Source organism: Crocuta crocuta, unplaced genomic scaffold (assembly GCF_008692635.1).
Source record: "Crocuta crocuta isolate KB4526 unplaced genomic scaffold, BGI_CrCroc_1.0 scaffold35, whole genome shotgun sequence".
In the NCBI taxonomy this organism is placed as follows: Eukaryota; Metazoa; Chordata; class Mammalia; order Carnivora; family Hyaenidae; genus Crocuta; species Crocuta crocuta.
In genome coordinates this window covers 3078790-3095001 of record NW_027530625.1, presented here as the reverse complement: position 1 = coordinate 3095001, position 16212 = coordinate 3078790, and the positions used below count along the sequence as shown (strand labels likewise).

General features: G+C 36.2%; 1 protein-coding gene across 2 annotated transcripts in view; it reads right to left on the bottom strand.

The window, feature by feature from the left end:
- Positions 1-16212, bottom strand: part of PBX3 (PBX homeobox 3) — a 215482-nt gene that overhangs the window by 41497 nt on the left and 157773 nt on the right. For both annotated transcript variants that reach the window (XM_077768493.1, XM_077768494.1), the window contains exons 3-4: positions 13058-13299; positions 2269-2459 (exon numbers count right to left, since the gene is read on the bottom strand). In XM_077768493.1, coding sequence (XP_077624619.1) covers positions 2269-2459; positions 13058-13299 — 433 coding nt within the window. The remainder of the gene's footprint in view (positions 1-2268; positions 2460-13057; positions 13300-16212) is intronic.

The window sequence follows — 16212 nt, the reverse complement described above, 5'->3', positions numbered from 1 at the left end:
AAATGTTAAAAAAAAAAAAAAAGAAATACATTTTGTAAAGATACAGCTGCCAAAGATGGTGATTCCTCTGATACACTGGACAAAGTAAATTGAAAACCTGGAAAGGATTCACCATTCTGAGGCCATTATGAACATTTGTGATTCATGGGAAGAGATCAAAATATCAACATGAACAAGAATTTAAGAGAAGTTGATTCCAGCCCTCAAAATGAATTTTTAGGGGAGGAAGTCACTGCAGATGTGGTGGAAATAGTAAGAGAACTAGAATTAGATGTGGAGCCTGGAGATGGGACTCAGTTGCTGCCAACTCATGAGAAAACTTGAACGGGTGAGGAGTTACTTCTGAGAGGGAGAGAGAGAGAGAGAGAGAGAGAGAGAGAGAAACTTAAGCAAACTCCATGCTCAGCACAGAGCCTAATGCAAAGCTTGATTCCATGACCCTGGGATCATGACCTGAGCTGAAACCAAGGTCAGATGCTCAACCAAATGAGTCACCCAAGTGCCCATTTATATAAACTTACTTGATAAATCAGCAGGGTTTGAGAAGACTGACTCCAATTTTAAAAGAAGCTGTACTGTGAGTAAAATGCTATCAAACAGTATCACATGCTACAGAGAAATTGTCTGTGAAGAGTCAATCATGCAGCAAACTTCACTGTTGTCTTAATAAATTGTCACAGCCACCCCGGCCTTCAGCAACCATCACTCTGACCAGTCAGCAGCCATCAACACTGAGGCAAGACCTTCCACCAGCAAAGAGATTACAATTTGCTGAAAGCTCAGATATAGCTTATAATTTATACAGATGTTTTATTTAGTCAGGGTAAATTTTTAAAAAAGCAAACCAAATTATGCGTATTGTACCATCACAAAAACATTTTTTAAGCCCCCAAACTGGAAGGAAACACACCAAAGCATTTACAGTGAGTTTTTTTTTTTCCTTTAAGTAGCCAAAGTGTGGTTGTCTTTCACTCTTCAACTTTCTATTCTAGAGATTTTCCAGTTTTCCATACTGAGCTTGGGATTTTTCAAATAGGAAAAAACCCAAAACTTTAAAGGCCTTATGTGCTAGGTTAAGTAGCACATAAGTTATCCAGCATCGAAAAGCTACTTGTAGTTTTTAGGGCATCGCAGTGATGCTGCAGAAACAGAAACTGGGCTGTGGAAGAGGGGTGTGAAAGGGGCTGAGGCTGGAGACCGGGAGGCATGGGGGGTGCTGTGCTGGTCCAGGTACAAAAGGTGAGCAGATATTGAGCGCTGTGCGGGCGGAAAGAGTGAGCTAATGTGAGAAAGGCTGAAAACCAGTGACTAATTCAGTATGGAAGAAGAAGCAACCAGAAATGATCTGGGGCTCTCCTTAACTAGGAGAACAGTAGTATAGTTAGGGGGCATGTGTTTCTTTGCTGGACCTTAAGGCAGAGCTCTGGTGTGAACACCCTTCCACAACCTTGTTTTCCAGTTGAGAAGTTAACTTATCTTCTTCAGTGTTGCAAAATGTGGATGATAATTGCCACCTCTGTCAGATTGCAAGGGAGAGAAAGCAAAACAAATCAGAAACTCCTTTCCAAAGCTGAAGACTGATCACAAGCTTTAGCAATGCCCAAGAGGTATCCCTGCTGAGGCAGCATGTAGTAGGAACATGACAATTCTGTTACATCACCCAGTAGGTCCAACACACCATATACAATTGATTAACTCCTGCAAAATTCGGTGAAAGTTTCAGATAAAAGGGGAATTGTTATCCCTACAGAAGAAACTGATAGGCTTTCTTCCTTGATTTGGAACAATGGTATTTGGAGTTTTGTGGTAACTGCTATTAACTGCAACACCACTTCCTTCCTGGGAGTATCAATCAGTATTTCCAAGTATTTTCTTATAATGTGCACAGGTAATGTAACATCAAGAAATTCTTAGAACACAAGCCTTTGTTAAAGTACAGAGTTACATATACCGAAAATTATCCTTAAAAATACTTCTTAGCATCAGAATTAAAGGCTCCATCTTCCTAAGTCATTAGTAGCAGCACTAAATCCTATCTGTTTCCTGAGTCATCCAACTGGAGTTAATAGTAGGTCCACTCCCAAACAAGAGGAGGCTTGACAGTGCCGGCACCATGAGGTGAATTAGCTATCCCTTGTAGAGAAGAGCTTTTATATTCAAATTAAAGAAGAATCTAAGACCAATTGGCCAGTTTTACAGAAAATAATATACAAGGAGTGAAGGGAGAAGGTGGGGAGAGCCATGCAACAGATTTGTGGCCTCACATACCTGGCATCAAGGAACCTTGATCTTAAAATCATAACTGCTTCACAAGTGCTTTGTTTGAGCTGCATCTGAATGGAACTAAATTTTCGATGGATGATGCCCACCATTCTTTCAATTTCTTTTGGGGAAATGGGACGTGTTCTACTCTGCTCTCGGAGAAGATTCATCACATGTGTAGTGAATTCATTACATGCCTGTAAAGGGGAAAAAAAGTCACTCCTTAGGAATCTGGTATTTTAGATTATCACACCCAAACATTAACATCTAAATGGCCACCTCATTTGCAATTGCCAATGGTGTTATGCAGTGGGTAGGGTAAAATGAAAACTAAGACACTTGTCAAATGGCAATGGTAGTTAGATGGGGCAGCAAGAATTCTGAAACTATGAATGGCCTAGACATGCATAGGAGGTATATTGCACTCAACTATCCTTCCCCCCAACCCTTTTCCCAGTTCCAAAATGAGGTCTTCCCACTGGAAGATACACTCCACCAACTCCTATGGATAAGTATGAATATATGTTTATTGTTAATACCAAGTACCTCTTATTTTCTCTGGGGTTTCACATTTACTCAACAAATGTTTACCGAAGGATGATGAAGTGCAAACTCTTCCTGATGCTATTAAGGTACAGAGAAATGAGCAAGATGTGGACCTGGCCTTTATATATATAAAACAATTCTCAAACAAGGCAGTCTTTCTAAAATGTCACAGGAAGATATGAATAAGTGTTTCCTAAGTTCCAAGGAAGGCATATTTTCATGTGGAGGCAGAGATCACATCAGACTTCATGGCAGAGTGACATTCGGGCTTTAAAGAATGGGTAGGATTTTTGAAAAGTGGATAAAGATGGAAACTAGAAAGAATGCTAGGCACAAGAAAAACCCTGGAAATAATATGCAGCAAGTTCAGAGGATGAGAGAGAATACATAGAGAAGAAGAGGGGATTCAGGTCCACGTTGGCATGTAAAGAGCCTTGGATGTCAAGCATGCCAATGTCCTAGTGTAATTTAGCTATGGCGTGGGCCTAATCAGTAGATACGGGCCATCCATGGAAGATGGGTAAAGCAGCTCAGCTCTTCAGGGGATATGTAGCAGGAAGAGAAGGACCAGATTTGGGTCTCAAACTTCTGAGTTAACAATCCTCAGCCCCTCTTTCAGTTCACCTATATTCTTTTCAATCTATAAAACCAAGTAATGGGGCCTATGCTGAAGTCTAGTACTACTTTGGTAAATAAAGCATCAGTCTATGCCCTTGAATAAAAAGAACATCTTCTGGCATTTTCATTAAAAAGGCAAGACAGGAGATTCTGCATCTTACTGTACAGATGCCCCTGGTAGGGCAAGCAGACAGAACAATCGTTGATCACTGCAAGACATAGTTTGAAGCTGTAATAATGTCCACTTCCCTACAGATACCCTGAACATTGCTCACATATAGCACATGATGGTTTTTCTAACTGCTCATTAGAGAACTAACCTTTCAAGTAAGTACACTAGGTGTTTCAGTTACTCTAAGCTTTTATGGAGCTTTTCTATAAATATTTCTAAGGTGAGGTAAAATGAGTCTTGCTTATCAGTTAAAGGATGGGTTTTTTTGTTTGTTTGTTTTGTATATTTTAAGTCTTAAGCAATTTAAATGAGCAGTGATCCTATGTTACACTTATGGGATTCTTTGGAGTGTAGAATTATGCAGTGTACACAGTGGGCATCCAAGACATCTATTGATTGGTCAGTCATTGTATTACAATTTGGGAGTAATGTTGATTAATATCTGTAAATACATTGTCCCTGGGCTGTACGTGAGGGATTCTTGGAGTCCATGGATAGGTTTAGAATGTTTAGGACTCCCTGAAATCTTATCCAAGTTGTGTGTGCATGTGTAATACCTGGAGGGACAACTGTGGAGTTTTGTTTTCTTTTTAGATTCGTAGCCAGTTTATAACTAAACAAAGCTAAGAATTATTATCCTAGGTTATGACATAGTAAATCATTAAGGAACTGTGTAGCTCTAAAACCAGAAGTTCTAGCTTTAAGGAAACCAAAATAAAAATAACCTAAGATTGCCCCCCATTATATTACTTTAACTACCTTAGGCCAAACTGAAAACAAGTGGTCACCCTGACAAGAAATAAATGTATATATTTTTCTTGTGCTTTCTCTAAAGGGATGTCCATATCATTCCAAAATTACACAATTTGACAAACTCCACCCCAGTCTTCTTATCAATAAAATGAAGAAAATTAGACTAGAACTATGTCCCTAAACTCGGATCAGAAAGTATATACTTCTATAGCTAGTTCCAGAGAATGCTAATACATGGTCCAAAATACAGTATATTTGGAAAATGCCGAGTTAACCAAAAAGTTTAAGACCCTTTTTTTTTTTGCAAGACTCCTCAATATGAATACAGCAATGTGCAGAATAAATCTTCAACAGGGAATGGTATAGTCAACTTTTCCCAAATAAATTTGGTTACAAAACCTCTTTTCCCTAGAGCAGTACTGTCCAAAAGAAATATATATTTGCAATATTTATATAGCAAACCACATATAAAATTTAAAAAAAAAAACCTCTAGTAGCCACATTAAAAAAATAAAGAATTAGGTAAAATTAATTTTAAAAATATATTTAACCCAATATATGAAAACTATAAACATTTCAACACATAATCAATATTTAAGAAACACAGTTAATGAAGTATGTTACATTATCTCTTTTGGTTCACTTTCTAACCCAGTATATATTTTACATTTACAGCACATCTCAATTCGTACTAGCCAGATTTCAAGTGCTCAACAGCTACACGTGGCTAGTGGCAACATACTGGACAGCACAGCTCTATAGCATCTTGGGGACCAATGTGCTAAGAAGAACTCTTTGGGAATCCAAATACTAAGTAATCTTTGTTTCATCCTTCACCACCATGCATTCACACAAACACTGTATACAAAGAGAAAGTTTCATTTACGAATGTCCTTGGTGAAGCAAGAGAAATTATTCATCTTATTATATCTTAGCACTTCACTAGGTCGTTAATATTCTGGGTGACAAAATGGGAAACAAAAAAAAGGCACTCTATTGCATATCAACGGACAGTTACCTTGAGAAAAAGCACTTGTGTGATTGTTTAAGTTGTGAGCTAAAGCTGCTTTTTTCATGGAACACCATTTTTTAAAAGCAAAACCAACAAATTCTAATTATTCAGACTTGGGTATTTGGCAGATGCCCTCAAAAACAAACAAAGCGTGCTTGTCATATAAAGGAAAAGAGCTGACAGTAGTGTTTGTCATAATGAATTTAACTCTTCGAGTGAAAATTAGAATTTTGGAAAACTTGCATCCACCACTGTTAGCTTAAGTTTCTCAGTGAACTTTCAGATTAGTTTGATGTTGATACTAATAAACATATTTTGGTATTATATAATGAAATGTGTCAATACTGGAAGATATACATAACTCAGTGAACCAATACTTTCCAAATGATCAATGCATGATGTTACAACAACATGCATAGGTGGAAGACCCATTCCAAGTGCATATTAGACCAATGGATTTGAAAGGAACAGAGTACAAAGAGTTAATTGATATGGTTTCAGACTCTGCACTGTAACTAACCTTTAAGAAATTACAGCTTGTCGAGTTTTGGTGTAATATCAAAGAAGGAAATCCACAACTATCTGAAAAGGCTATTACCACACACTCCTGCCTTTTCCATTGACATATTTGTGTGAGGCCAGATCCAGATGTTCTTTGTATATTCCAATCACAATGACAACAGATGGACTGTAAAAGCACATTTAAGATCCAGGTGACTTCTATTGAGCCCAACATTAAAGAATTTTGCAAGAATATAAAAACAATGTCATTCTTTTCAATAGATGCTGAGGTTTTTGGGAAAATACAGGTTTTTACAAAAATGGCATTTTGGCCAGCATATAATGATTTATTATTGCTATTTTAAGATAATTAATGAATCCTCTTAATTTTTCTCAGTTTTAATTTCTAGTATAAAAAATGTTGACAGAGACAGTCTACCAAACAAAAGCTCTTGGGGGTCTCCAATAAGTTCTAAGAGTCTAGATCTTAAGACCAAAAGGCTGGAGTGCTGCTGCCCTGGAGCATGGAAGCATTTTTAATTTGCACATAAAAGACTGCAAATTCCTAAAAACCTAGCTGACACATTATGGTAACATATATCTTTAGCAGGGTGTATGTCTTGATAAATACTTTAAAACTCCTATGTGAATGATACCTGAGATGTTAGCTCTCTTAAGTTTTTCTCTGGCTGCATTTTAATCTCTCCAGAAAGAATGTTTGCCTATGGTTTCTAGGAAGCATGTGGGGGAAAAAAAAGGGTTAAAAGCAAAAAGTTTCTGCATCTAAAAACTCATAATTTCCTAAAACATTTGCTGAATGTCTCACAACTTATTAAGTGAACTCATCTATGAATGCAAATGCTGATTAGCAATTTGGCAATAGCCCAACATTCACAGAACTCACATAGCTTTTCTTTAAACCAGTAGTTCATACATGATTAATTAGAACATCTCATTTATGTAGTGTGCACTTTAGCTCATTACTCTAAGTAAAATTCGTTAAGTATTTACATTTAGATAATTAAAATCTGGGTACACCCTTAAGAAAGATGCATACACTTTAGGCAAAGTGATTTTTTTCCTTTATACCACTGAAAGTAAATTACAGCCTCATTTACAGCATCATCTGTACCAGTTTCAGAGCAGAGCACAGAACTGCCTCATCTTCTAGTCCTTAAAAGGTATACATTTTTTAAGCATATAAATGCAGTAAGAATGATCAAATGATTGCAGAGTTGTTTTGAAGGGCCACCCAACCACATACTCGCATCGATGCTGTTTATAATGTTGGATGCTCACTCAAACATTTATCACAACCACCATCATACTTAGGAGACTATACTATTAAAATAGACATTGGAGAAATTTTTCATTGCCTTATTATTTTTCCAAGTGAAATTATCAGTTAAAGAAATTTCTGGTCAATGTCCACAATACAAATGTAGAAATACCTTGGTTGACTGGAATATTTAGGAAATGAGAGTTTTGATTCCTTGAATTTTCTGAGTTAAAGCAATGGCAGAAACCTCTTTTTCCTTTAATCCAGATGTTGAAACTATGATGCATTTTCGCTTGTGTTTGAAAATACACATAGCAAGAACATAATTAACATTAAGTATGAAAAGATTTGTCTGATAAAGATATATTCAATCAATTCTTATTATGAGCTTTTCTCCTTGCCATTTGTTCCTTTCTCCTTAAAAATCCAAAACCAGTTAAGGATTTGAACTATTTGGATAATGTTTTTAATGAAATTTGTTGGCTAGTAAAACTGTCTCCTCAATACCCATACATATTTAATTTACACTCAAAATTAAAGTTTTCAGGCTGCTGAGTTAAAGTTTTGTGGTAGTGCTTTTTCAAGCTGTGAATTCAGGATTCAACCTCTTTCTTGCCTGTAAATTCACATCATCAAATGTAAAAATATAAAATCAGACAGTGAGCAAGCACTGATTTTAGAGGAAGCTTTAAAATGGGTAAACGATCAGATCTAAAAACTGAATTGGTCTTTTTGTAACCATCTTGAGAAGCTGACTGTGGTCAACAGATCATGATACCCGTATTCTAAAATCCACTTTTCAAAGAGAATAAATCTCTATTAAAAGTTATTGCCTCTTGAATTTGCATGCATCCATTTTCAAGATGTCTTTATAACCTTGCAAGTAACTCTAGTCCAATATCATAGATTTTGTATTTATGGAACACTTATTAAATCAACAAATTCTTGTTTTGGAGAAAAGTCAACACTTAAAGATTTTTTCTAAGCCAAGTAGAATAAGACAAATATGCATAAGGAACAACCACAAAGATGAAATATCAACTGTACCTCAACACTTCTTACCTAATTATGTGATTTAGGGACCTATCTCATAAGGGTTTCATAAGGATTATATTATACATGCGAAGGTCTTTGCACTGAGAATAGGACATAATTAATACTTAATAAATGGCAGTTATTATTGACAGTGAAAATGGCAGTTTTATGAAATTCATATTCTGTATATGTTAGCTATTCTGCAAGCAGTCCTTACTCTAATTACCTAATACAGTTAATATAGTCAGGCCTTCCCACTGCCTGAATAATACAGACAGAAGCTGAAAACAAAAGAGTATTCACATATAAAACAAATCATCAGATTAATCAAGTTTGTGGTCAAAGATACATTTGGTACATAGAGCTAATAAAGCAGAAACTTGGAGGAAAAAAGGGAAACACTCAAACACTCTTTCTAGCCAAGGAAAAGATGCAGCATGAAAACTGACAAGAAGTAAACCCCTTTCCTTGGAGCAATGAATGACAAAGCCTTGCTTGGGAAAATGAAATATAAAGTTTCCGTCAGAGAGTAGCCTTTTGTGTGTCCTGCGTAACTCTTAAGCTACACAATCTCTCATATAATAACATCAGTATTTTTTTAACCTGAAAAAATAAAATTCCTTTACAAGCAAAGAAGATTTTGCCAGCAAATGTATGCACATAATGTTGAGATCCTCAAGAAGCACAAGGACCTGCCTTTATAATGGTTTAGGCTCCACACTCATTTTCCATTCCCCCAACAATTAATTCCTTGCAGTCGGAAAGTACCCTAGTAGCTACACAGTACCTGACTGGTCTTGGGCATATTCGGTGTACATGCTTGGTTCCAATGCTTTACCTGATTTGAGGTGAATTCAAAAGACATCTGTGAACTCAGAAAGCAGATTCCCAGATGCTCTGGGAGGGTTGGGACCCTTACAACACTTTCGCCTTCAGCAAAAATGTATTTCAATATAATTATAGTAGATAGCTTTCAATATGTCATCTCTATTATAGCAGCTGTAAATTTTGAAGTGAATTGCCTGTGTACAAGCATTTCTTCTGGTACAAGCAAAGTGGGAGAGCGGCACAGGGCATGATATATCTTTTTCTTTTTAACTGAGAACAAATGTTTAAGTCAAATTTCATTTGCAAATGGTGTGTCCATTTCTCTTTGGAAGAGAAGTGGAGGAAACCAGAAGGCATTCAATTCTTAAAAACAGGATTCCCAGGACCCTCGGCTCAAGTTCATTAGGAATTCACTCATTCTAATAGTTGGGCCCTTAATCATAAGACTGTATTTGAAAGGTACAGTAAAAGTATTTTTCAAACTGTGTAGCTAATCAACAAAAAGACAAAAAAGCAATCAGGTTTTTTTTTCCTAGCTAAAGAGGGAAGCAATGTACCCCAAACAAAGTATTATAAGATAGGTGCTGCAAATTTTGGAAAATTATATATTCCTGTTGGGTGTCAGGATCAACAAGAGAAAAGTAAAATAGTTTTGTTTCATTTTGGGTGGTAGTAATATTCAAGAACCTTACTGTACTATATATCTATGCCTAATATTTCAAAAGTATGTATAAATGAATTTAGATGGGTATCATCAAAAATCATTTTATCTGAGCCTATGTAATGAAGACATATGATCAAAGGACATTTTCTGGAGGGAAAAAAGGGCAGGATTTTAAAGACAGTACCATTCCTAAAACACACACATAAAACTGAGCCTTGCAGCTTAGATTTAATTTTGCTCAAACTGTAGCTCTAGTCTGCTTAGCTTTGTAAATGTGGTTGTGTTTATAAGGTACTTTAATTTACTGCAGTAGTAGTGTTTGTTAATTTTATGGGAATCTAAATCTAAACAGGCTTCACATACATTTTCATTACAGCTTCATTGCAAAACAGAATGGAGTGAATAGCTCTAAGATTCCAATGTATTCTATTTCTTTCAGTAAAAGACTCAACAGAATTTTCTGATGAAGCCACTGCCTTAACATGTATGTTCTTCCTATTTACGAATAGGCATCTGCCACTCAGAATACCTGTGTTCACCTTTCGGAGGAAAATTTGTTTTCTGGAAAGTGAATAGTTGTTTTTTCCAGCTCTTCTCTGATCCCATTCTAAATGCAAGTCCACATGGGCAAATGAGAGAAAACCAGGATGTACTGAATTATTTTCCAATTCTATGAAAGTAGCAAGTATAATTCAATGGAAATGGAAAGTATATTGTAAGAAACTGATTTCAATGCCTGATTTGCACACTAACCAGATGTATGACATTGGACAAATCATTTAACTTGAGTCCCATTTTCTCATCTATAAAATAAAAATTTATAATGCCATCTATTTTGGAAATGCCACCCCTTCATCTCACTTGCTTCTGCTTAGCCCTCCTAGTTGCTCCAAAGCATATCCCTAGAAGGTCTATCCCAGATAAAGCCTACAACTTGAATACCAAAGATTTATAAACAAAACAAAACAAAACAATTGACTATCTTATGTCAAAACTCACTGACCTAGTAACTTAGGAACTACAGACAGAAGAGCTATAAAAGCCAGCCCCAAAGAGAACCCAAGAGAAATAAATGCTGCTACATTGTTTCTAGAACTGAAAATTCAGAACCTACAGAAGAAAATCGGTAAACTTAAATTCTGTAATTCATCCAACCAGTCATCACACTCCATCTAATATTTGTTCATAATACTGCAGTGATTTCATGTCATTTTTTCTTCAGAAAGTGTTAAAAATGAGCAAGGAAATATATACTTAAATGGTTTTTATTAGGTTACTGAATATATTGAGAAATAAGAATTCAACTTTATACTTTAAAACTCATTGTTTCCCAATATGATATTTAACCCAAAAAATCCAAAAATACATACTATAGGTTAATTTATGAAGAACTTGTGTGTATTCTCAAAGGAAAATAAACTAAACCCCCCTGGTGACAGAGACTGATGACAGCCTCACCCCCCTTCCAACAGGGCTACAAAGAGAAAATAAGGAAGCTGGTGAAGAAACACGGCGGGAGACAGTAAGGGAACCACCTCAATTCCTGAGCTAAAAAAGTCAGGCCATTTGGTCCCTAATACTATAGATCTGTCCAGGCAAGGTGACTGGTGGTATTTATTTAGTAAGTATGTATAGATGTATTTAACAAAGTTATGAGATTAAGATTATACTACAAATTAGAATCATTTTCTTCTGTTCATTCTCAGGGCAACTTTTTCAACCATGACTTGTTTACTCTCAATTATTCATATGTCAAATCAGAAAGCTCCATTTTTTGGCATATACAAACAAGATAGTTTTTCCAAAATTCTTATTTGCACATCTTCCACCAAAAATTCCTACCAACAAAACTGTAGATACAGTTTGAAACCCCAGAAAGTACTATTCAGGAAAAAAAAACCCCACAATATCTTGTTATATTAATTTATATTGTATTTTAACATAAAGCTACATAAACTTTCTACCCTTCCTCAAAACACACTCACCTCTGGAACAGAATCCCACATTTACTTAATACCACCACTTCCAGAATACTTGAGAAGGCAATGAAAAAAATAACGTATACAACTGAAACTTTGCAGGGAACTCAGAAAAAATCTGTAATAAAACTGACCAGGATGTCCACATCTCACTAAAGTGTTTGGACTTTAAGAAGTGCCTGACTCTACAGCGAAGAGTTTGTGGATGAAATGGCATGACGCCTAAGCCTGGCTTTAAAACACTCCACCAAAACCAGAAGAAGGTGTGGCGTGTGTGTGTGTGTGTGTGTGTGTGTGTGTGTGTGTGTGAGATAGGCAAAATAAGGTTGGCAAATACTGACATTATTTATCTAGGTGATGGATGTCCAGGCGTTATTTTAGGTTGAACTCTATAAAACTGCCAACACTGTTTCTGACCTAAAAACTAGGCAATTTCACAGGATTAAATTTAAGAATATTACCTTTCTTTTTGGGCACATTTAAATATTTCTATAATAATGTTTTTTTTTTATTATATGCTAGTGAGAATTCTTCAAACTAAACAAGATTTTAGGTTTACTAACAACTAAAAATGTTAACGAACTGCCAACATTTCACCTTATTTCATTGAATCTAAGACTTACCTTCTTTTTTCTCACCTTTTAACATCTTTAAGTTTGGAAGCATTTTATAGTCAACAGCATGCTATAGTTAATTGGGTAGCATTATTTTTTTCTTGGTGGTACATAAACAGTGACAGAACTTAAAATCAAAGATACCTTAGATTCAATGAAGTATGGCAAATATAATTGCTGAAAATAGCATTTTTAATCTATACTCTCTAATCAGGAATTTAGCACACAATGCCTAGCCTTCCCTGCCGAGGTTACCTATAATTATCCTGGGAGTCTCCTCTTCAGAGAGAATGGCCAGAGCCTGCTTACTTTGTGACGGTTAGCTCCCTCCCCTAGAGTCTGGCACAAGCCATAAAAATTAATTCCCAGGAGGATTCTGGAGCTCACAGCATAGGAGGAAGAGTTCACTGTGCAGTGCTTCCCTTTAAAAGTTGTTAAAACTCTCATGAACAAGGCCAGTGTGTAAATGTTAATTACGCCGAGCTTTGAAGGGCCCCACGCAGTGAGGTTAGAGGGAGGGATGGGTGCAGGTGTGGCAGGAAGGGTGTGTGAACGTGAGGAACGGGTAAGACGGAAACAAGGGGATGGGATAAAATGGGTTTAGCTTCACCTCCGAAATCTCAAAGGGATTTCATTTCATGAATCCGGCAATTCACTTGGGTTTCTGTGTTGACCTTATTTATTTTGCTCTTCGTGTTAACACCTACCCCTTGGAGCCCTCAGCATTGGTTAGTGCAGTCTAATGGAAGAGCAACAGAGGGTTGTGCAGGACTATGAGAGTGGCGGCTGCTGACCTGTTCATACTTCTCCAGTTCTGTGTGATAGATTTGTCTGATCTGGGTCAATTTGGCTCTGTAATCTGAGTGCTCAATAGAGTTATCTGAAGAACCTCCAGAGGCTGCCGCGGCTGCAGCTGCTGCCGCCGATCCCCCACCTTTCTCAGGACCTGAAACCCCTTCTGCCAAAAGCATATTGTCCAGTCTCATTAGCTGGGGGTCGGGAGGGTCCTCCTCCTGGGCTCCTCTGATGCTGAGACCTTCAAGGAAAGAGAGAGACAGAGAGAGAAGAAGCGAGAAACAGGACAAATAGTGTGAGTATTTTGTTTATTTGAGAAAAAAATGATCAAACAACATTAGTGCACTATAATTCATGCCGAGAATTTCTTTGTTCATATTTATCAATTAAGTGTAAGTATGCAAATTCTTTGGGAGAATATTTACATGCATCCCAGACTTTCTAATATTACCCTCTCTCAATTTATCCTAGATTGGATCATTGGAAAAAGGTAACCGTGGCTTCTCAGAATATTCTAACGTCAATCTTCCCAAATCTAGATGCTTTAAGCATAAAATGGGAAGGGGGTAAAAAGTTTGGGATTTTGAGAGGAAAAAATAATTCCAAAGATAGAAAACAAACCTGTCTAAAGGTAGTTATCCTGGTTTATTTTTTTTTCCTGTATGGTTGGATAAACCGAATTTAAAAATCCCATGGAATAATTCATTCACAAACTATACCCAAAAATGAGAAAATAAACAGAATTAGACGGGAGTCTCCATTGTGTAATTTCAAGGGGAGAAGAGAAAACAATACATTATGAAGTAATTAGCTATGCTTTAAAAGTACATATTATTGAAAAAATATATATATAAGTGAATGAATTTGTTAAGCAAACTATGCACAACCAGGACCCTAAATACAGTATTAAAAAATGTGCCACTGAAATGTGCCCAGTGCTGGGCATAGTAGTCTCCATGTAATTTTGCTTTTAAATCAAGAACTTCCTAAGTGATGCCCAGTCAGCAACCTCATCTGAGAACTATAGATCACAGCTGACAATTCATAGGTTTAATCAGGTCACATAGGCTTTCTGCCAAGATGTTTTCAACAACACAGAAGACAAAGTTTTAAAATAATTATCATGGTATAAAAAGCACTGGAGTCATGACAGCTCAAAATCAGCATTTTCATTAATGTGTAACATAATCTAAAATATCCCAGCCCAATTAACCTCTGTAAATCTGTTTAAAAGCAGGTTCCCCACACTAGTTACAAGGCATCTTGGGGAAGAGGGAGGGGGGAGTTGGCATCTTGCATGTCGGCATTTGGATGCTGCCTTTTTCCTCTGTGCCTGTTGTTGTTTATCCACAGTGGTGCACACTCTGTGTCTAGTGTAACTTACATGACAGTAACATCTATAAGCTGCCAAGTACTCAACTGAGCACCAGCTCCGTGATTTTAAATGCTAACCTAAAACTACCATCAATTCTTTTAAGAACAGATTTCATTCCTAGATGTCCTGAATTACACCCACAGCATGACAGAGCTCTTGTTTGTCTTAACTCAAATGCACAACTTTAATTTCCTCCCTCAAAACACTTTAAAGCTGTCACTTTCATTTAAAAATAAACTTCAGAATAATTTCAACTGGGTAATAAAACTAACTCACAATAATTTAAAATTATATCTGGTGCCTGTTCAGACATAAATAAATAAGGTTTGAAAACTGTAATATACTAAGACAATAAATTCATTTAGGGAACCAGAAAGTTAGATAACTCTCTTAAATAAGATAAAATCAGTATCAACATTACTGATAACCAAAAATAGAAAAACATGTATTTGCTATTTCTTCTAGATCTGGCAAATACTGGTTACACTGGTATTTTTAATTTAACATCTTTGATTTTCTTCCCTTCTAATTCACTTTGTTAGTGGCCTTGACACACTTGTGGTTCAACATACCAAGTTTTTTGTGCATCTGGCATGCAGTGAGGACTCACTGAGCAACCTCTTATCTTACATTTGGGCTCAGCTTCTCAGTTTCTCCTTAAACGAAATTTTTGCTCACACTTTCATGTGTTCATTGTTTCTTTTTTCTGTTTACACAAATACTGGTGCTTTCCCTGGAAATGTGTGAGGTTTTTTTTTTTTTTTTTTTAATCTACCTTCAAGATTCCTCCAGGTTTCTCGTTTTCCCCTTGTACTTATATATATTGATCTTTTCCCTATGGATACTTGGTTCTTTAATAGCAGATCAACATCCACAGTCAAAATTATTACACTCCCCTGCACAAGCTTGGCAAACAAGACGTTCAGTGACTTAATGCATAAGGAAGCAGACTATTAGGGAGACGGAAGAAGGAAATTCATCAGGAAGAAATGCAAAATACATGACACTTTTATACATTCCTAATACGTATTACCAATACCACTATACCAACAGGAAGCAGCCCTTAACGTCAATAGTAGTGGACACAAATAAAAATAATTGTAAGTATGTATTTTTAGCTGGTATAATATTTTCCCCTTGCGATGAATAATCTCTCTTCTAAAATCATAAGTAAAATCAACACTTCGGTGTTTGCCTCAAATACAGGAAAAATGTTTGAATGCAATCCTTCTGCATTTACTTTATAAATTATGTGCATCAAATCTAATCAGAAAAAGCATTTCCTAACAAAAAGTTCATACTCCTTTGGATGAAAAGTACTTCAGCACTGTCTAATTAGGCAACATTGAGAAGGCTATTTATCAATACTGAAGTAATTTTCATACCTATAGTTGGAAAAGTAAGCAAAATTTCTTTCTCTACTAAGGAAAGTCATGATTCTGGATCTTTAAATAGTTAATATCTAGTTTCCAAAATTATTTTTAATTTGAATATTTCTATTCATATTACCTTACATTCAAGACTGCTATTTTATTCCTTGTCCCACCTATTTATTCACCTACTATTACTTAGCTTACTAACCTGCCAAAGTCACACATGGCTTCCAATTATAACACCTACTCCTCTGGGCACCTATAAACATTTTAATGAACCTAAATCTGCAAGGGCCAGAATGAATTTGACTGTGTAGTTATCAAAATAACTTGATATCTTTGGATTTAAACTTGGAAAAACAATAATTCAAAAATTGCTCACTCTTGTTTTTAAGCCACAATGCAT